We start from the raw sequence: 22,542 nt of genomic DNA on the forward strand, positions 1-22,542 counted from the left end.
GATTCTCTAACCCTCCCCAAGACTTTCCTGGGGGTAGACTGGCAATCACACTCAGTTCTCAGTCTTGCTCTATTCCAGACTTGCTATCTTAGAAATGACCCAATTCAATTTCATTCAATTCAATTCAATAAGCACCTGGATTAGGTGCTGCTGACAAAGACAAAAACAAGAAAAGCCTCTTGAGTGTCACTGTGTGCTGGCTAGGGATGCTAACTCAGGGCTAGCTCATCCCCTGTCCTTATTGTCTGGTGTCCCACATGAAGGGACCATGTAGTGTTGTACCGGCCTGGGGTACATATGAATGTACTCTTGAAATAAGTGATACTCTTCTGAGAATCTATGGCCTGTTTCTTGAGACCAGCTTCAGAAAGAAAAGAGGAGAAACAGACAGGAGATTTACCTGCTTGTTTCCTCAAAAGTTATTTTACTTGTTTATGTCAAATTCAATGTCTTTTTCCTCCAGTGAAGGAAAGCCCACAGTTCAGAAAGGGCAAACTGTTACCTGTTGTGGGTGAAACTTCTCTTCACTTGTGTTTCTCCCACATGTGTCAGCACAGAAATGCTTCTTCCTGATTATTAGACCCCATTTTCAGATGATTACAAGGATGTGAGAAACAAAGTGTTCAATTCAAAGTGTTGATGCCTGTACTGACTTTGCCAGTTGCTAGCTCTCTCCTAACAGGAAAATTGCTTGTATATCATTTGTCTTGAATTGTTTTTTTGCAAATATGTGGTTCTCTGCCCCCCAGTAGAATACTAACAGGGCAAGAACTGTTTCATTTTTAACTTTATTTCCTTGGTATATAACTTAGTGCCTGATACAGAGGAGGCTCCTTTGTTAATACTTGTAGAACTGAATCCAATTCAATTTTCTTCATCATCAAATCTGAACCTGATTCTTACTAGACTCAGAAAATTGGATAGATTAAAGTTGCCCATATTCGTAGCATGTAAGTTCCCTGTGGTTGCAATTCTTGCCTTTGGATACACAGTGCTTTACATACAGTAGGCACTTAAATGTTTTGTTTTGTTTTTTAATCTGGATTCTAGACTTAATCTAGAGGCAGCTGGTGGCTCAGTGAATAGAGCACTGGGCCTGAAGTCAGGAAGACCTAAGTTCAAATCTGGCCTCACTTAGCTCCTAGCTGTGTGATCCTGGGCAACTCACTTAACCCTGTTTGCCTCAGTTTCCTCATCTGTAAAATGAGCTGGAGAAGAAAGTGGCAAACCACTCCAGTATCTTTGCCAAAAAAAACAACAAATGGGGTCACAAAGGGTGGGACACAACTGAAAAAACTGAACAGACACAATAAGAGGGTAAGAACAATTTTTCCATTTGCCAAGTAGATGTTGTCTATGGTTCACAGTATTCTGTAACAAAATCACAGGAACTCTCATTTAGACTGAAAAGGGGTCTTACAAGGCCAACTTTCTTATTTTACAGATGAAAAAACTGAGGGTCCAAGAGGTTAAGTGACCTGACCAAGGTTTCACAGGAGGTAGTTAAAGTGTCAGGGACAAGATTCAAACTCCAGTCCTCTGGCTCCAGATCCAGCCCTCTTTCTACTGTAAGTACCAGAGCATCCTAAGCGCACACATGTGAATGTATCACAAACACTCCAGAACATTACATTAATTGCCTCAGGATTTATGAGACCATGAGACTGACTTTCAGGCTCCATTCATTTCCACGGACTTGTTTTGTTGAACAATGGGCACTTAGAGAATGTTCGCCCTTAGCTTTTCTCTTTCTTTGACCCTTTGTTAGTCACCTTGAGGGCTCTCTGCAGGCTGTTCTATTTGTAATCCATTAAACACAGCAAGATGGTTATAATTAACGAAGCTCCCAACGGCACTGCCACTGACCCAGAATGTGGGGCAAAGGAGGAGAGAGAGTCTGCCGTGGAGCAATGGACTGGGTCCTAGGTTCCCTCGGTCCTGACAGGCTAATGAGGAAAGAACAAGGACACCTCCTGTATTCTTGCAGTCCTGTAGCTTTTTCAGTTTTCCAGGGAGGAAGTTATAAGGGAAAGGTTGTAGCAAGCCACAATGGAAAAAGCATTAGATTTCAAGTCAGAGGGTCTGGGTTCACATCATGGTTCTTCCAGTTATCTGTGTGACCTTGTAGCAAATCACTTTGCTTCTCTGGGACTCGGTTTCTCCTCTGTAAAACAAGGGGTTTAGGCTAGGTGAATCTCTAAGCTTTGATTTTTGGGAATCCAAAGTATACCCATCTTTATAATCTTTGGCCTTTGTGTCTTTCCTTGCTGCTTTCTTCTCCATTGCTAAAGCAATTCTAAAGGAAACAGGTGATGATCCAAATGGGGGAGATAATTGAACTAGATAGATAGATAGATAGATAGATAGATAGATAGATAGACAGACAGATGGATGGATATATAAATAAATGAGATATATAACTAAAAGAGTCAAGAAGGTTGGAATACCACGCTTAGAGTCGGGAAGGTCTGCATCAAACACTTAACAGCTGTGTGATCCTGAGCAAGTTACTTAAATCCTCTCTGCCTCAGTTTCTTCATTTGTAAAATAAGGATTTTGGACTCCATCCAGCTCTAAATCTAAGGTCCTGTGATCATATGGTAATAGACAATGATGGGAACTTAGAAGATTTAGGAATAGCATTTTGGAGAGAGGAGTATAACTTTGGGTTGAGTGTGCTAGCCACTATCCAGAGCTATCTTGTACAGCCAAAGTTCAAGGAGGAAAACACTTAGGGTGAGACTTTCCCTTTCTACCCAGCTTTTCTCTGCCCCAAAACATACACTTACAGGAAAGGAACAAAATGAAAACAGAAGAAAGCAAACAGGGTTTCAGGAATGGATTTCATCAAGTCAGATGCATAAGAGAAACATTCAAATTCTGCAAAAAAAGAATCGGAATAGGGGCAGCTAGGTGGCACAGTAGATAGAGCTTGGAGTCTGGAGGACCTGAGCTCAAATCTGGCCTCAGACACTTGACACTTACTAGCTGTGTGACCCTGGGCAAGTCACTTAACCCCCAATGCCTCACCAAAAAAGAAAAAAAAAAGAATCTGAATATTATTCCTGATCATTTTACTTCACCTCTCATCCTCCATATGTCCCACCTTTGACCCAGTCTATGTAACTCTCAGAATGTCCCTTAACCTCTCAATGTTCTAGGCAGTCCTTTAAGACTATAGGCTGCAGAGAAAGTGCTTAGTGGAATCATAGGTGCAGTCTTTATCCCTATCCTTCAGCCTCGATACAGCAATACCGGCCATGACAATAATCAAGTGGTTAGAAATGGGTACAGAGAATGACACAGGGGAAGACATTTCTGGGCCCATCCAGATTGGGTTCTCTAGTCAGTCAACTAACATTAATTGCCTACTATGTGTCAGGTACAATGCCACAGGACTTCTTTCTCTGCCTAGTTTCTGTCACAAGTATTTTCAGAAAGATGAAGTTAATTGGTATTCCTTGACTCCCCCCCTCATTTACATGGCTTTACATCCCTTTCAGCCTGGCTCTTTATCAATCAATCTCTATAAGTTGTCTAAAGATATATATCTTGGTGGGAGCCAAGATGGCAGAGTATGGGATGGGACCCAGCTGAACTCTCCCAGCAGTCCCTTCCAAACAACTTTAATATAATGCTTCAAATGAAATTTTGCAATGACAGAGCAAATTGAAGTATAATTTTCTTGTTTTATTTTTTGTTTTTGTGAATTTTTTTGTGAATAGCTAATGTAGAAATATATTTTGCATGATTTCACATGTATAATTTATATCATGTTGTTTGCTTTTTCAGTGGGGGAAGGGTGGGAGGAAAGAAGATAATCTAGAACTCAAAATTTAAAAAGAAAAGAATGTTAAAAATAAATAATTTTTTTAAAACTAAAAAAAAAGATACATATCTTGCTGGGAGCTGATATCATATAGGAAGAAAACAGAAATCTTTCTTCACATGAATTATCTGTTTCCTGCCCCTTCCCTACTCCTATGAACAATACTAAGGCTTCACTTCTCTCCTTGAGTGAGTAAGAGTAAGGGAGCATAGATGCTCCACAATTCTTCCCCCTTGATATTAATTCATAGGACTATAGAGCTAGAGTTAGAAGGGACCTTATAATCCAGCCCCCCATTTTACAGGTGAGAAAACTGAGGCCCAGAGTGATGAAATGATTTTTTCCAAGGTCACAAAGTAAGGGGAAGAAGTATGACTTGAAATGAGGTCTTCTGACTCCAAATTCAGACCTTCTTAATCTTCTTATACTGGCTCCTTCAAAAGCCTGCCACTCTCCTCTGAGCAATTAATTTTCTCTCTGGTCTAACTTTTCTTTATACTCCAGTATGTTCATAGTTTAGGTCTTGGGTATGATCATCCACTCACAGACAATTCAACCCCTCCTCTCCTCTGACACTGCCCCTACTGTGGTCCACGTCCTCATCACTCATGCCTAGATTATTGCAATAGTTTGCTAGTAGGTCCGCCTGCCTCAAGTCTCTCCCCACTTCAATCCATCCTCCATTGAGCTACAAAGTGATTTTCTGAAAGCACAGGTCTGATCATAATACGTTTGAGTGGCTTCCTATTGCCTCCAGGAGCAAATACAAAATGCTGTGTTTGGCATTCATAGCCTAGTCTTATTCCACGCTCCCTGCCATGTACTCTTCAATACAATGACACTGGCCTCCTTGATATTCTAACAAAAAGACAATCCATACCTTGGCTCTGGGCATTTCTCTCTTATTATCCTCCATGTCTGCAATGCTATCTATCGTCTACTCTAACTACTGACCTCCCTGGATTCCTTTAAGTCCCAACTAAAATCTCACTTTCTACTTCAAGCTTTCCCCAACCTCTCTTAATTCCAATACCTTCCCTTTGTTGACTATTTCTTATTTATCCTCTATACGACTTGCTTTGTATATATTTGTTAGCATGTTGTCTCCCCCATTAGATTGTAAGCTCCTTGAGGGCAAGAATTATCTTTTGCCTCTTTTTGTATTTCTAGTGCTTAGCACAGTGCCTGGCATACAGTAGGCACTTAATAAATGTTTATTGATTGATTACTAATTGATGCCTGGAATTTACTTTTTCCTCCCCTCCACTTCTTGGAATCTCTTGCCTCCTTCAAAGCTCAATGCAAATGTCACCCCTATCCATGGTACTTTTTTAGATCCCTCCACATCTGCTAATATCTCCCTCACAAAATCAGCCCACATTTACGAAAAGGTTTTGACAAAGAATGTTAATTTATGCCAGAAACTCTACAATGTATAGGCATAATGGGCTTTTTTAATATGGTAGAACATTTCTATCTAAAACCAAAAGTAAGCATCTTATGCAACATGGATATACCACATTCTCCAAGAAATACAGGAGTAAGCAAGAATGTCCATTTTTTCCAGGTATCATTTGATACAACTCTGGAAATGTTAGCAATAGCAAAAGACAAGAAAAGAAATTAAAGACAGAAATATAAGTAAAGAGGAGATAAAACTAACCCTGTTTGCTTATGGCATGATGTTTTATTTAGAAAATCCTAGAGAATCCAAAGATTAAATTGAAACAATAGCTTGGGCAAAATTGCAGATGTCAATAACCCTTCCCCCCCAAATCAGCAGCATTTTTACATAATAAGCACTAAATCCAAAAGGCAATAGAGAAATACTATTCCAAATAACTACAAAATGCACAAAATATTTGGGATCCAATCTATTAAATACAAATCTATTAAAGTTGTATAAATTCAACTACAAAGTGCTCCTTGAACTGGACAAATAGTCAGCACTAATGACTGGGCTGGGCCAATATTACAATAAACATGACAATATCATCAAATCATATTATTAAAGTTAACTTCTGCTTTTAACTATACCTATCAAATTATCAAAGGGGTATATTACGAAACTTAATAAAATAACAAAAATCATTTGGAAAAATAAAAGATCTAGAATATCAAGGGAAATAATGAAAAGAGGCAGGAATAAAGGACGGCTAGCCCTTAAAGACATTAAACTATATTATAAAGCATCAAAACCATCTGCCATTAGTTTAAAAAAGAGACAGAACAATGGAACAGATGAGACAAGGGAGATGCAGAAACAATGGAATTCAATGACCAAGTAAGTGTTTGATAAACCAGAAAACCTAAATTAGGAAAGAATTCTCTATTTGAAAAAAAAAATGTTGGGTGCCCTAGAAAGCAGTTTGGCAGAAATTAGGCTTAGATCATATTAGTTCAAACACCTTACTCCATATTTCATAATACATTCTAAATGGATACATAGCCTTGATATTAAAGATCATATCTTTAAAAAATTAGAAGGGAAGCAGATACCTTCTACAACTATAGGGAAGAGATGTATTCTTGCCTAAACAAGGGATATAGGATAAAAGATAAAATAGAAAACTTTGATTATGTTAAACTAAAAGGCTTCTGAACAAATGAAATTAATGCATCTAACATACAAAAGGAAATAGTCAAAAAATCTTTATATCAAATTTCTCTGATGGGGTATATCTAAAGAGAGATAGATAGAAAAATAGATTTATAAATGATCAAAAGCAATCCCTAATAGATAAGTGGCCAATGATCTGAACAAACAGTTCTCAAAATGAGAACTGCAAACTGAATGAGAGAGATCTAAATCATTAATAATAAGATAGAGATTCAAATCAAATGAACCCTGAAGTTTTACCATACACCCTGCAAGATGGCAAAGATGATAAAAAATTGGTTTGGTTAATGTTGTAAGGGTTATGGGGAAATTGGCACATCAATGCCTTCTTGGTGAAGTTGTGAGTCAGTACCACCATTTTGGAAAGCAAGAATTTGGAATTATAAGGATAAAGTCACTAAAATGTCATACCTTTTGATCCAGAGATTCTACTACTAGGCTTATACCCCAAGGAAGTCACTGATAGGAAGAAAAGTTCCACTATCCACCAAAATATTAATAGCAACACTTTTTGTTTTAGAAGAGAATTGGAAATAAAATAGATGACCATTGATTGAGGAATGGCTAAGCAAACTATGGCACATAAATGTAATGCACTATTACTAAGCTAAGACTCCAAAGAGAAATGTGAAAAGACATTCTCACCCCAGTCCTTTGCAGAGGGGTAGTTTCACAGGTGTAGTACACTGTGCATATTTTCAGACTTTTTCTGATTTGACCATTTTATACTGACCATTTTGCAGATTTTTATTCTCTTTAATTTTTTTTTTCTTGAAAACATTGTCATATTGTTTGTCATATGGCATGACTCTATGGGAGGAGAGAAATTTTATGATGTTAAAAAACAAACAATAAAAAGTCATTTTTAAATTTTACCCTGCATTTGCTTTGTGTATATACTTCTACATGGACAAGTTGCTTCTCCCATTAGAATGTAAGCTCTTTGAGGGAAGGGGTCATTTCACTTCTGCCTTTGTATCCCCAGGACCAGCACAGTGCCTGGCACCTAGTAGGTGCTTACTTAGTAAATGCTTGTTGATAAATTGGTGATTGATTGATTATTTTCTTCTTCACTGCTCTTACTGCCTGACCATAGCTGCACTCATAGAAGGAGCTTTTGGAAAGGGTAAATGCTTCAGTTCTATGATCAGAATCTTCTTAGTTTTAAATACATTGCCTTTTTCTTTAAAATACTGGGAAGGGTCCAGCCACAGGATGCATTAGAGAGAATCAAGCTCCTTCCCTCCCCCTCAGGCATTCCATCAAGCAAATGCTTCAGGCCACCTAAGCCCCCATGCATTTTATTTTCTCTCTTATCCCTTCATGCTGCTCAGGCAAAGCTCCTCACCACTCCCTTCATCTGTTGTTCTCACTCCCACCTCTTCACCTTCTGTTACACTGCTCCTTCTGCCTGAAATGCTCCCCTAGCTCCTGCCTGCCAAATTCTCTCCTTTCCCTCACTAACAATATCACATCCTCCCCTAACTTTCATCATTTCTTAAGAGGAAAGAAAAGTGACAAATTCTCTCTCTCTCTCTTTCTCTGTCTCTGCCTCTCTCTGTCTCTCTTGTCTCCACAGCAATTATTTCCTCAGTTCCTTTTTCTATCCAAGTCTGACTGATCCTCCCTCATCATGTGGGTCCCAACTCTCTATACAGAATGGCCTACCTGTTATTATTTCATAGTCTGTGCTCTTGCTGTGGTTTTCTCCCTTGGCAAGTACAGTTCAGAGCAGATCTACAGATCTATTTGAAGCTTGCTTGGTCAACATTCCTGAGACCTTACTACACTTGTAGATGTTGAAGACTTGGTTCTTAAGCAAGGCCATAATTAGCCATAATTATTACAAATTCAGTTAAGGGGAAGAGGATGCTAATGTTGCAGAGGACAGGGGGGAGGTTATATTGGCAGAGAGGACAGTCCCACCAAAGGAAGAGACAACCTATCCCCTAGACCTTATCACCCTTTGGGAGGTAGGGTTTATGCAGAGAGAGGGAGCCACCATGACAATGTTGTGTCGGGGTTTTGGAGCACTTAGAAAGGAGATGTGGGAGGGGTGGCTAATTCCTTGAGTAGCTTCAAACAATTTCAGTAAGGGATCTTGACTCCCCTTAGCCTTATTTATGTGATCTAATTATGGGAATGTCTTTGATCCAATTAAGAAAGAAGTTTCTATTCACCTTTGACTAGATTGAAAGGGGAGTAACTAAAGAGAGAATAATTGCTTTCAGGGAGATATTTTCTCTAAGCATAAACTGGCATTAACATTATTATCAGCCTTCAGCAAATCAAAAATCCTAAACTATGTTTTTTTTCATTTTACTTTGTTGTGAAACTTTATCTTCTGTTTCACAATACTATTAAGTGAAAGGTGGAAGTCCCTTTTAGTAGACGGAACTCCCCATCTCTCTCCAAGCAGAAAGGCTTGCATGTTAATACAATGTCTCTGACAGATTTTTGGCTAAAACATATGGAGTTTTTCTTCCAAATTAGTGATGGCTCTGTTTTTAAATAATTTTCACTTGTTTGTTCAGCCATCCTAATTTTGTTCCTAGTGAATTTCTCTGGGACTTATCGGTGCAGTGCTCTACATATAGTTACAGGGGCTAACAGTAGCACTTAGCTCACAGAGTTGTTGTTGTAAAATGCTTTGTAACCCTTTATGTACCGTGTACATGTAGGGCATCTGTGACAATGACCAAATCAAGTGGATGACATTTATCTCTTGGCATCAGACAGACTTCACTTAAGACTTCTCCTCAAGCCACCATATTGACTGTGCTCCCAGAGGGCATGGGGCTGTGTCTTGTTCTTTTGTGGGTCTCCCACAGCACCTTGTACATAAATATCTGTCTGCTTGAATACTGCCACCCTTCCCTCCTCTCCATTCAAAGGTCATCTGGAAAGTTCTCCATCTTTTCTGATAAAGGGAAACTAAATGTACAGGAATCATAGATTTAGAACTGAAAGAGACCTCAGAGGTCAAGTTCTACTCTCCCATTTTACAGACAAAGAAAGTGAGGCCCATGGAAGTTAAGTGACTTACCCAATATCTCACAGCTGGTAAGTGTCAGAGGTAGAATCTGAACCCAGCTTCTCTGACCCCAAAGCCTGTGATCTTTCCACATACCACACTGCCTCCTCTTAAATTCATTTTTATATGGGTATAAAAAGCTTGAATTAACTTCTCAAAAATGAACTTTCAACGTTATCTCAATGAAAACATATTCTTTCATAGAGAAATGACAAGACTCACCTTGATTTTTCAATGGTAAAGGCATAGTCTCCCTGAGTTTGCTTAAAAGGTTTTTCATTTCTCGCATGTCTCTGCACGAATGACAAACACATTGATGACAGCATTAGTCAGTGTAAGCTTTAAGTACAAATACTGTTAGATAGTTTTTATTCATTTCCTTTAAGAACCAGCTAGAGCAAAGGTTCTTATTTTTATTTGTGCCACGGACCCCTCTGACAGTCTGGTGATGCCTATGGACTCCTTATCAGAATAATGCTTTTAAATGCATAAAATAAAATACATAAGAAAGTAAATCAATTATATTGAAATATAGTTATCCAATTTTTTTTGAAAACAAGTTCACAGACCCCTGATCAAAAAGCCCTGAGTTAGAGAATGAGGATGTGGGTAACAGTTTTCTTGCCATAAATTTTATTTCATATATCATGTCAAATAAGCATCTGGTTTCAAATGCAATTAATCGGTGATTTGGTGTCAGAAAGAGCTGAGGTCAATTCCTGCTTTGCACACTTTGGACATAGCTGTGTGACCCTGGGCAAGTCACTTAACTTGTTTCAGCCTAATTTTCCTCTTTTAGAAAATGAGGAAAACAATAGCAACTCTATTATGGAATTGTAGTGAGGACTGAATGAGAACATCCATGGAACACTGATGGGCTGTCGGTACTGCTCAGGTCCCAGCGCTGAAGGGAACTTCCCGAGGATGCCACAGAGGGAGTGAAGGATTTCTATCCAACCAACAGTTGTAAGTTACTCCTTTGCCACACGTGCTCTCTAAGCTCATGCCCATTTCCCCCCTGGACACTCTATGTGTTTGTGGGAGTCTGCCCCAGACTTTTTTGGGGAAATTTTTTTAACCAACTTTTCTAACTATTCTACCCTAGCAAATATTGGTTTCTAAGTAGTGAATAATCAGTCAGTGAGGGGTGGGTTGGGGGGGGGAAGGACAGCACATCAGATTAGGGCTATAGTGTTAGAAATCAGTCTTAATCCCTTAGGGTTAACCCTAGAACTCAGAGAGAAGGACCTGTAGGGATATGACCTGCTGGTGCCACTGGGGGTGTCGGAAGGAAGGAAGAAAACAAATATTTATTAAATGCCTACTATATACCAGGCACTCTGCTAAGTGCTTTGCAAATCTTATCTTATTTGATCTTAGCAACAACCCTGGGAGGTGGGTGCTATTATTATCCCCATTTTACAAAAAACTGATGAAACTGAGCAGTCAAAAGTTAAGTGATTTGCCCAGGCTGACACAGCTAATAAATGCCTGAGGTCAGATTTGAACTCAGGTCTTCCTGATGCCAGGTGTAGTGCTCTATCCACTGTACCACCAGCTGCCAGTTTGACAGAATTAGGTCAAATACTCTTAAAGTACCATACAAACGATCTAAAGGCAGGGTGGTGTGATATACAGTGTGGTGGGCCTGAGGCCAAGAAGACCTGAGGTCAAATATGATCCTCAGACACTTAATAGCTGTGTGACCTTGGGTAAGATACTGATCCTCTATCTGCCTCAATTTCTTCGATTGTAAAATGGGAATAAGAAGAGCACTCACCTCCCAGGGCTGTCATGACAGTAAAATGAGATGTTTGTAAAGCACTTTATAAATCTTAAGGCACTATATGAATACTAGCTGTTATTAACTATTTTATAAGTGTAAAGTGTGGCAATGCAGCCAGATATTGAGTTGTTGTTTTTCTTTTCCTAGAGAATGTCCTCAGTTGGGGGGTCCTCAATCCATACTGTTGGTAGCAATCCTGCCATACATGACCTTTCTCTTCTTCACCTTAGCCTGAACCTTGTTGATCCTAGAGACAAGTCTTTTATAAGGTAAAAAATGCAATTCCAATTTATAAAGGATGCTAGGGTGTTGACAAAATTAATGCTAAAACTTGATCCAGGATGATACTTTTGTTATGAAAACATCAGAGTCCCTTTTGTTAGTAGAGTACTTTTCAATGTCCATTTCTATAAGCTTTCTTTCCTCTGATCCTTACAACTGAGGCAGACAGGCAGGCCAGGTATTAATTCCATTTTTCCACATATGAGGAAATTGAAACTCAGAGAGGTTGTAACTTCTCCAAGGGCATACAGCTAGAATCCATGTTTTCTTCATGATGAGTACTCACAAAAATACCTTGCCTGTCCTTAAACTAGTCCATTTCCCTCTTTCTATTTGGTTGGATGTAGAGCTGAGTTTCTTATTTCAATGACCTGCAGAAAAGCAGATTCATACATTCTTCTCTCCTACAGAGCTGTGCAAAGTATTAAGCTAATATTGCTCGGAAGAAGCTCTATACTCGGTATAGCCATATGGGAAAGAAAGCCCTTCTAGAGACAGAAAACAAAAACTAATCCATTCACAAAAATATTTGGCATCTTTATCCACAAATAGTGAGGATGAATCTGAAGATAATGTCTGTAAATAACACTAATTCATAGAAGAATAAGGTAAATGTGGAGGTTCTATGTTAGGAGAAAATTAGGATGATCAGGCCCTTAATATGAATTAGAGCTCCGTGATTGCTATGTCCAACCCTCTTATTTTACAGATAAGGGAAATTAGGTCCATAGAGCCCCAACTAGTGAGTGTGAAAGCTGGAACTTCCATAAATCCCAGTCTTTTAACTCTCATCCTGGTGCTCTTTTGATTATACCACACTGTTCCCCACTATTCCGTTAACTTCTCAAGAGTAGGGCCATGAGTTCATAAATGCCCACGGCTCCTTCTCATATATTTTCATTAAATAGTCAATATTTAATATATACTAATTGACTTCTGGAGGTCAAAAGGCCCTTAGGAATAAGAATATGGGAAAATGGAAGAACATAATTAACTCCATGAGAACTCCGTTCTATTTGTCCGCTCTGTCCTTAATGACTCTTATGAGGAAATTCAGGTTAACTGAAGGATGGGGGCCAGAGTGCCAATGTTAGAATATATTTTTAAAATTTTTCAATTTTTAAAAAATCCATATTTTTCCACAGTTTGATTTTTTTATATAACCTCTGAATCTGATAGCTGACTTATAAGGCTTCTGAATAGGGAAATGAATCTAGCCAAGGTAAATTTGGCAAGAAGCTGATTTTGTTACAGTGGAGAGGAAGAGGGGTGGGGGTGGCAAGCAATGCTTAAACCTTACTTTCATCAGAATTGGCTCAAAGAGGGAATAATATACATACTCAGTTGGGTATAAAAATCTATCTATAGATAGATATATGTGTACATATATACATATATATGTCTACAAGGAAGTAGGAAAGGAGAGAAATAAGAGAAGAGGGGGAAAAGGCTGATAGGAGGGAGGATGGATTGTGGAAAGCAATGGTCAGAAGAAGCTGATTTTATAGGGAACAGACTCCAAGTAGTGCTTCTTAAACCACAACCCACAGTTTAAGAAGTGCTGAATGGGTCGTGAGTGGAAAAAAGTTTAAGAAGCTCTAGACTACAGAATTCTCTGCTTTTCCAGTGAAAAAAGAAATCATCCTTAATAATTTGTTTGTGGAGTACTATCACTTTCATCAAACAGCTTCAGTGCTTGAATTGTTCAATTTTCATGCTCGTACAAGGTGAGAGTTTTATCAATAGCTCATAATTACCACATACACCATTTTTTCCTATAAACATGGACATTTGGTAATTAGCTTTGTAATTGTACTACAATTTGGAAGTAGAAATGCAAAGACTACAAATACAAATATGTCTTAACCTTGTAAAAATAATAAAATAAAATGTTCATTACTTCGTCGATAATTCAACCTACCTGCAATACTCCCAACACATCTTACTCCTTGGAACTGTCCCATATTCAATCAAGTTGTGCTGTGCCAGCTTTGGGGATTACAGAACTGGGCTATTTGGGTCATAAGATCATAGAGGGGAGAGCTGAAAAGGGTCTTTGGAGGCCAGCTGGTCTAATTAGCTCATTTACAGGTAAGGAAACTGAGGTGAAGCAAGCTGTCCAAGGTCACAGAGTTAAGAGTTTATATTTAAACTCTGGTTCTCTGAGTCTAAATCCAAAGCTCTTTCCTCAGTGTGTGGACACTACACAGAGAGGGTTTGTAGCAGAATAAGGGATGGTAGCATCCTAATGAGATATATGGAAACATATGAGAAAATGAGGAATATGGGATATACAGGAATATGAAGGACCAAGGAGAGTAGTCCACGGGAGTTTGCTGCCCCGGGCACACAGAGGTTAAACAACATGCCCAAGGTCACACAAGTAATGTGGGTTAGAGGTGGGGTTTGAACCTAGGTCTTCCTGACGCTAAGCCCAGCACTCTCTCAACCATGCCAGGCTGTGTCTAGTAAAATACATCAACATGTTAAGTAATCTACACTACTATCAGAGGCAACTAGATGGGTAGAGTGCTGGGCCTGAAGTCCAGAAGATCTTAGTTCAAATCCAGCCTCAGGTACTTAGTAGCTGTGTAACCATGGACAAGTCACCTAACCTCTGTATGCTTCAGTTTTCTCATTTGTAAAATGGGGATGATAATAATAGCACTTCGCTGGAAGGGTTGTTGTGAGGATCAAATGTGATAAAATTTGTAAAGCACTTAGCACAGTGCCTGGCACATAGTAAGTGTTATATGAATATAAGCTATTGTTATGGTTTTCTTTTACCCGAATGAAATAAAAACACTGGGTTCTTTTCTAAGATGTCACTTCCTGGCAGCCAAGTAGGTTCAGAGAAATAGCCTCTTCTTGACGCAGCTAGGTAGTACAGTAGATAAAGCACTAGTCCTGGAGTCAGGAACAACTGAGTTCAAATCTGACCTCAGATGCTAGCTGTGTGACCCTGAGCAAGTCACTTAACCAGTATGCCTCAGTTTCCTTAACTGTAAAATGGGGATCATAATAGCACCTACCTCCTGGGGTTGTTGTGAAGATCATATTAGTTAACATTTGTAAAAAGCTTAGCACAGTGCCTGGCACATAGCAAATGCTTCTTCCCCTTTCTTGTCCCTCTTATCTCTCCCAATGACTGCCATGTGACATATGGATAACTAATGTTTGGGCATCAACTGGAAGTAGCCTCATCTAGTCTTCTGGGTCCTGGCTCCTTTCACCACCTCAGCCTCTTCATAGCTCTTGTCCAGAGTAAACTAGAAACAATTAGGGGATCTCAATCCCACAAGAGAAATTCCTTTAATCCCTTTACAAAGAAACATAATATATTTCAACTTCCCTGGGGATGCAGTAACGTGTAGTGGACCTAGGGTTTCAGTTTTTGGCATGGGTTCTGACACTAATGTGCTATGTGACTTTGGGCTAGATCCTTTACTATTCTGGCCTGATGGCACATCACCTGAAAAACACAGGGGTTAGAGCAGATGATCAAGTCCCTCCCAATTCTAGGATACTATGGCAGGCAGAAGAAAAGTCTGCTTTCTGAGACCTGGGTTAAGATGTCTCCACCCCCTGTGCCATGCAATGCTGTAATCTGGGAAATAAATTGTTCCGTAAATGCAGAGCTATCCTAAGACCACTTACCTTTCAGTATTCTCAATATCCGTGGAAACCTGCCAGGAATGATGCTGAGTGTCTACTGGTGAAGATAGCGTGTCCTCTAAAATGGGGACTTCTGGACCCTCTTCAGTTTTGCATTCTGGGCTCTTGATCCCTGCTCCAGGCTCCTTTCCTAGAGGAGGGAAATGTGAGGAATCATAACTATAAGTTCTATGGAAAGCATTAGTTTCTAAGATGGGCCATACATTTGGTTGAAGATCACTGTGTTGTTATTGTTATTGTTGGTGTTGTTGAGTTGTGTCTGACTCTTTGTGACCCCATTTGGGGTTTCCCTGGCAAAGATACTGGAGTGGTTTGCCATTTCCTTCTCCAACTCATTTTACAGATGAGAAAACTGAGGTTAACAGGGTTAAGTGACTCACCCAGGGTCACACAGCTAGTAAGTGTCTGAGGCTGGATTTGAACTCGAGAAGATGAGTCTTCCTGAATCCAGGCCCAGCATTCTATCCACTGCACCACCTAGCTATACTTATTATTAATTAACTACCTTATTAGCTTTGGTAAACAATTATATTTATATACATATATCTGTATATATTTGCACACATGGACACGTATATATACATATATGTACAATATACACACATATACACACGAGTATATATGTGCATATGTACATGATAACAATATCAAACTCTGTGTGTATATGTATGTATGCATGCATGTATTATTGGATCTGTCTAGAAAGCTTCCAGAGAGTAATTCTCACTATCAATGCAGTATGTAGGTATGTATATAGATATTTCTGTGTATATCTATAACATAAGCATTTATTAAATACCTACAAAGTTCCATGCATTATGCTAGGTCCTGGGGATACAAAGACAAAAATAAATTAGTCCCTGCCCCCAAGAAGCTTACATTCTTCTTGGAGTGGATAAAACATATCCTCAGATAAGTACATACAAGCTCTATACAAAATCAATAATATATAGTTACTTAGGGGAGGTCACTAACAGTTAGGAGAAATTAAAAAAAGGTCTCTTAAAGGAAGTGGCTCTTCAGCTGAGCCTTGAAGAGACCTAGAAGTTCCAAGAGATGGAAATGAAGAGGGAGAGCATTCTAGACCCAGGGACAGCTTGTGCAAATACTTGGAGGCTGGAGATTGCAAGATATGTATGGGAAAGAGCAAGTAGACTAGTTTGACTGGAATGTAAAGTATATGAGGAAGAACGATGTATGATCATTTTAGAAAGCCAGGCTAGAAACAGATTATGAAGGATTTAAAATGTCCAACGGAGGGTTTGTATTTTATCCTACTGCAGAGACATACTGCAGAGACATAAGCTTCTTGAGCAAAGGAATGATATAAAAAATCATATACATACATACCATGTATATATTGTTTTTACATATTTGCATGTAAACATGTAAAATATAGGTGCGTATGCACACACACATATGTACATACATACATACACATAAACACTGCAGTGGTAAAGCAGAGCCAACTTTTGAGAACTGAACAGAGACAATGTAATATCAATATAAACTCAAGACTCAAATATAATTAACAGCTCCCCAGAGAGCGTTGCTGTTTCTCAACTTGGTGTTGATGTGTGAGACCAGGCTTGCTGCTTTGGGAATAGTGATTTATGGCCATCAGACCCAAGTGTATATGAATGGCCCTGAGGCCCAGGCACTATTGCTGCAGGGCAGGAGGATGGACATGAGGGTTCAGTGGGCACAAAGATGCCATGGATTCCTTGAACTTCTCCTCTCCTCAACTGGTTCACCCAACAATAGATGTGCCACTGAACATACATTCTAACTCCCATGTCCTTTGTTATGTTATTTAATCTGCTATGAGCGTTTGTGAAGGTGATCTAAGAAGGGGCAGCATAGCAGGATGAAATGAAGGATGGACAGGGAGTAAGGAGACCACATCTACTCCGGCTCAGCTATTAATTGCCTGTGTGATCTTGGAAGAAATCACTTCATCTCTCTGATTCTCAATTTCCTCATCTGGGAACCGAGAGGGTCATACTAGATCAGAGGTTGGCAAGCTATCACCTGCTGGCCAAATCTAGCTCACTGTTTCTGTACTGCCCCTGGGCTAAGAATTAAAATAAAGTTTTAATAAAATAAAAATTAAAGTTTTATTGTATTTAAAATTAAATTCATCTTATTAAAAATTATATATATATATATGTATGTATGTATGTATATATATATAAAGAGAGAGAGAGAGTATTAAAATAAATTCTTAGCTCTGCAGAAGGTCATAGTTGGCCAGAGTTGGCCAGCCTCTAGACTAGAGGAACTTTAAAGTCCCTGCTCCAACATTCAGCATTTCTTAAACTGGGAAATAAACACTTTATTTCTCCACTTTTTCAACTAGTAGTATCAGTATTGTGTATATATATGACTTCAATAATTCTTCAGGGACTATAGTATAAAAAATATGTCTCAAGGGTAGATTGCAGCTAGAACTTGATTAAATTATTTTTAATTCCATTGCTGCCTTTTGTTTTTACACTGAAATAATTTTCCAATAGGCCTTCCCTACCCCCCTTACCTTGAACCACTCTGTAATAAAAGCATATAGCAAAACAACAGACATGATGACTATATCTGACAATGCAATATTATGTACTTGCAGTCTTCCATATCACTACCAAGAAAGGCAAAGTGTGATTCATCATCTGTTATTCAGGGCCATGAATGGTCATTGCAATTATTGGAATTATGCTTTTTTAAAATCATTGTTCTTTTTTACATTTTTATAGTCATTGTACATATTGTTTCTACTTTTCTCACTCTTTAGGGCGGGTGGTATAGTGAAAAGACTGCCCAACTTGGAGCCAGAACACATAGTTTCAGATCCCAACTTTGCCACTTACTAGCTGTGTGACCTTAAGAAGGTCACTTAATTTTTCTGGGTCTCAGTTTGCTCATCTGTAAAATGAGAGGGTTAGATCAGATCACCTCTAAGGTCCCTCCCTAAATCTATGAGCCAGTGAGCACTGGTTCATATGTCTTTCCATGTTTAAGTAGATTTCTTATAGTCACTATTTCTAATAATATAATGAAATTCATTACATCTCTATAAAACAACTACTTTAGCCTTTTCCCCAAATGATGTGAACTGCTAGACCTTTTTCTTGTTTTAATATAATTACTTCTATTTTTAAAAAAAATTGCCAGATGGAGTAGATATTTTCTAGTTGTAGAGAAGAGGCAAGAAATTTCTCTGAGGCAGCTGAGGTAGAACAAAGTTCTGGATTTAGAGTCAGATACGGATTTCAGTCCTGGTGCTTGGGCTTACTAAGCTGCATGAACTTGGATAAATCACTTAAATGGTGTGAAGTTCCATTTCCACACATACAGAATTATGATTATAATCTCTTCCCTACCTTCAAAATTCAGCTCAGTCACCACCATCCACGAAGCTTTTCCTGCTCCCCCAATCTCAAGTGCCTTCCCGCCCCCCCAATCACCACCTGTACATATCTATATATCACCTTATTAGAATAATTAGCTCATGCGAAGCCTAAGGGCAATATAACAGTCCCTCCTGTCTACATGGTTCCATCCTCTGCTGCTTTGGTGAGCTTATATTAAAAGAAATTCTATTCAAAGAAATTAGAACAACAATCACAGTTACTCGCAGCACCTAGTTAGTATGGAAAATTCCTAACATTTAGGCAGAGATTTGGCACTCTGCTTCAATTTACATTTGTTTTATTTGTATATTTGTTATTCATTTGTTTCATTTGTGTCAGATTTTTCATGACCCCATTTGGGGTTTTCTTGGTGGTTTCTGGAGCAGTTTGCCATTTCCTTCTCCAGCTCATTTTGCAGATGAAGAAACTGAGGCAAATAGGGTTAGGTGACTTGCCCAGGGTCACCCGGTAGGAAGTATCTGAGGCCAGATTTGAACTCTGAAAGATGAATCTTCCTGACTTCTGACCCAGCACTCTATCCAAGGCACCACCCAGCTGCCCTTGTCACAGTGACTATAACATTAAAGCAATGCTAATGTCTGTAGGCTATACAAAATTGCCCTATCACAATCCTCATAGCTAAGAAAAAAACGATGCAGAATTAGGAAACTACAACATGTAAGTAATGCTGAAACAAAGCAAATAAATGCATAACAGGAAAAAAAACAGGAGTGCACAACAATGCAATGTGTCAGTAAACATATGTAATTACATGCAAGGCAAACACTACATGGGCATGCATTGTCATTAAACCTAGGGGAGGATGTAAGGGTAGAGGTTCAGTCTAACTCAAATAAAAACAGATCTTTGTGCACTGCACATTGACTTAGAAAGCCACAAAAAACATTATTTTAATTTATTTTGTTAAATATTTGCCAATTACACTTTAGGCAAATTCCTGCATGGGGCTGTGAATTTGCTACCTCTGGACTCTAGATAATTATCCTACCCCACTTAAAGTAGATAAAAATATGCTGCACTCTGATATATTTATCAGGAAAGATCCCATGTTGATTTTCACAAGGTGTGAACATGAACTAGATATTTCTCTAGCCGCAACAGAAAGTCTGTTCAAATTGGCTGAGGGACTTGGCCACACCCTATGGGGCCTGTATAAAACCATCAAGCTAGCTGGCATAGTGGCATCAAGTGTTTGGCAGTAAAGAGGAGAGACTGTGCCAGGTGAACCCCTGAGAAGGAATCCATTGTGGGGAGGAGCAGAGCCCAAGGAATCTGCCTAAGGTTCTGTCTTCTTCCAATCCCCCTTGGCTGGAGGGGCATCTGAAGGGTGTAGCTTTTACCTTAGCATCCGAGCAATATCCCCAGTGGCTGATGGCCAGCATGGTGGATGTTGGAAACCAAGAATAGACTAGATTCAACCAGGAAAGCAAAAGCAAGGCTGTATAAAGAACCCAGCAGAAAAGCTAAAGGAAAACATTTTGGGAACTCCAGCAAAAGGGGGTCCAGGAGCAGTGAGTTACCCCTTTGTCACTTGTCCTCTTTAAGCTTGAGCCAACTTTCTCCTGGACTCTGCATGTACTGGTGGAAGCAGGTGTCACAGACTTGGGGGAATGTATGTACCACCCGTACCAATAATATCACTGCACTAAATACCCCTTAAAAGTCTGGTTGACTTACTCAAACCAATAAACATAGCAGAAAGCATACTGGTAGAGGGGCTTGGAAGCTATGTGGTATTAGAAAGATAGCCTCCAACCTATCAGGGTTACCCCTTAGTGCCCTGTGGGAATGTAGTGGCTGTATTCTAGGGATCCAGAATACACACACACACACACACACATATTTATACATATACACACACATGTATGCAGTTATTTATGTATGTATGCATGTATGTGAGAGCAGTTAGGTGGCACAGTAATTAAAGGGCTAGACCCAGAAAGGAAGACTCCTCTTCCTTTCTCTGGCCTCAGATACTACCTGTGTGACAAGCCACTTAACCCTGTTTGCCTCAGTTTCCTCATCTGTAAAATGAGCTAGAGAAGGAAATGGCAAACCACTCAGGTATCTTTGCCAAGAAAACCCCAAATGGGGTCACAAAGAGTTGGATGTGGCTAAAAACAACTCAACAATGACAAAAACCTTCATAACTACTATGATTGTACCCCAACCAGACTACATTAGTCACTGCCTAATGACAATAAAAATAATTAGCATTTATATAGTACATTAATCTCACAAATACTTTTCTGACAATGATTTTGTGATCCAGATAGTACAAGTATCAATATCCCTATTTTATAGAAGAGAGAACTGAGGCTCAGAGATGTTAAGTGACTTTCTCAGAGTTATACTACTAATAAATGTCATATTTAGACCTTCACATGAATCATTTGACTCTATAACTGCTGAGAGGCAGAGTAGTACAGTAGAAAGAACATTAGCTTTTGAGTCAGAAGACCTGGTTGAAATTCTGATACTCCCACTTCCTACCTATTTTACCTTGTGCAAGTTGTCTGGGCTTTGGTTTTCCCATTTACAGAATGAGGGTGTTGGACTAAATGACCTCTATAAGTCCCTTCTGGTTCTAAATCAATTATTCTGTGATCTTCTCACTACATCTTGCTATCATGCCTTCCAAACCATGACACAGAAGCAATGGACAGAACAAGAAGGGATTCCAGGCACCTTCATAAAGCTGTGGAAAACAAAGCATCAGATCCATCAGACAATTCATAAAAAACAAGTCAACTGATTAGGATCATTTGACCATAGTGTGTTTATGTACATTTGTGCTTAGCTGTGGAAACCACGTAGGGAATTATTTTCTGATTATGTGGTGCTGAAATTAATTGCACACCTAATTCAGCACAGAACAAGCATTTCATAGTTGTGGAGCACTGACCTCACAAGAGTATTTGTATCTGGCATCCAGGATGAGCACAGCAAGGCAGTGTACCAGCTACCCACGGCTCCTGGGCAGAGGCAACCTTAGGCTTCAGAGACTGAGAGGAACAATGAAAATCTGTGAAATCAGGTGCTGCCTGTTTCAATAGTCAGATCCACTTTCTCCTGAACCACTGAAAGGCAGGGTCACCTGAGTACTTATGAGATGCCTACATTATATTCCTATGGATACTCTGTGGCATGGGGGTGTGGTTGGCAGAGCAGGGAGGCAATGATGGATGTCATGTCTCCCTAAAGTCTACCATTTTTAAGGTATAAGTTTTACAAGTTTCCCCTGGATTCTCACAAAGGGGCCCAGCCAACCATGATCAGTAAGAAGACTAGCACTGCATTATAGTTTAGGTCTGATTGGGCCATGGTAGCTTAGGTCCAATGTTGGAACCAAAGGAGACATTTGTAGGTCATTCAACAGTTAACAAAGGGAGGTTCATAGCCATAGCATAGAAAGGACACTCAAAAGGATATAGCAAATTGAGAGTACTTCCCGAGTCCCCACCCCTGCCTCCATTCTGTATGGAAATCACCTGGGCAGCAGGGCAGGCTGTGGTTACTCAAATGGCCTTGGGACATTCACTAAGTATAAAAGCCTGAAACACAAAGGTGGGCTTTTTTATGCCCTTACATGATCAGGTAAGCACGAGGCAAGCAAGAAGTGATATCAGTTACTCAGCATAAGCCTTAGTCCCTGGTCAATTAAGTGTTGATGACAGCTACTTGCTAGCCTAACCTACATGGCAAGGGGAGTGAAAGGAGGAATTCTGATAGATATGCTATGCCATCCTATCTTTTAGGAAGGTCCTAAAGGTCTTCTAGAGGGCCTCCCACCATTTGAATGGCATTAAGACTGTTGCTGGACAACCTTAATCTTGGGAACTCAAGGAACCTTCCATAAGCAACACTGGAGAAAAAAGAAAGGAAAGAGAT

General features: G+C 39.4%; 1 protein-coding gene across 1 annotated transcript in view; it reads right to left on the minus strand.

Annotated features, from left to right (window-relative positions):
• The window catches only part of RGS7BP (regulator of G protein signaling 7 binding protein), a 123,443-nt gene that overhangs the window by 10,256 nt on the left and 90,645 nt on the right, over window positions 1-22,542 (minus strand). Inside the window, 2 exon segments of the mRNA XM_021007295.2 lie at window positions 9,706-9,776; window positions 15,209-15,356. Coding sequence (XP_020862954.1) covers window positions 9,706-9,776; window positions 15,209-15,356 — 219 coding nt within the window.

Source organism: Phascolarctos cinereus, unplaced genomic scaffold, assembly GCF_003287225.1.
Source record: "Phascolarctos cinereus isolate Bilbo 61053 unplaced genomic scaffold, phaCin_HiC Scaffold_4;HRSCAF=312, whole genome shotgun sequence".
Classification (NCBI taxonomy): Eukaryota; Metazoa; Chordata; class Mammalia; order Diprotodontia; family Phascolarctidae; genus Phascolarctos; species Phascolarctos cinereus.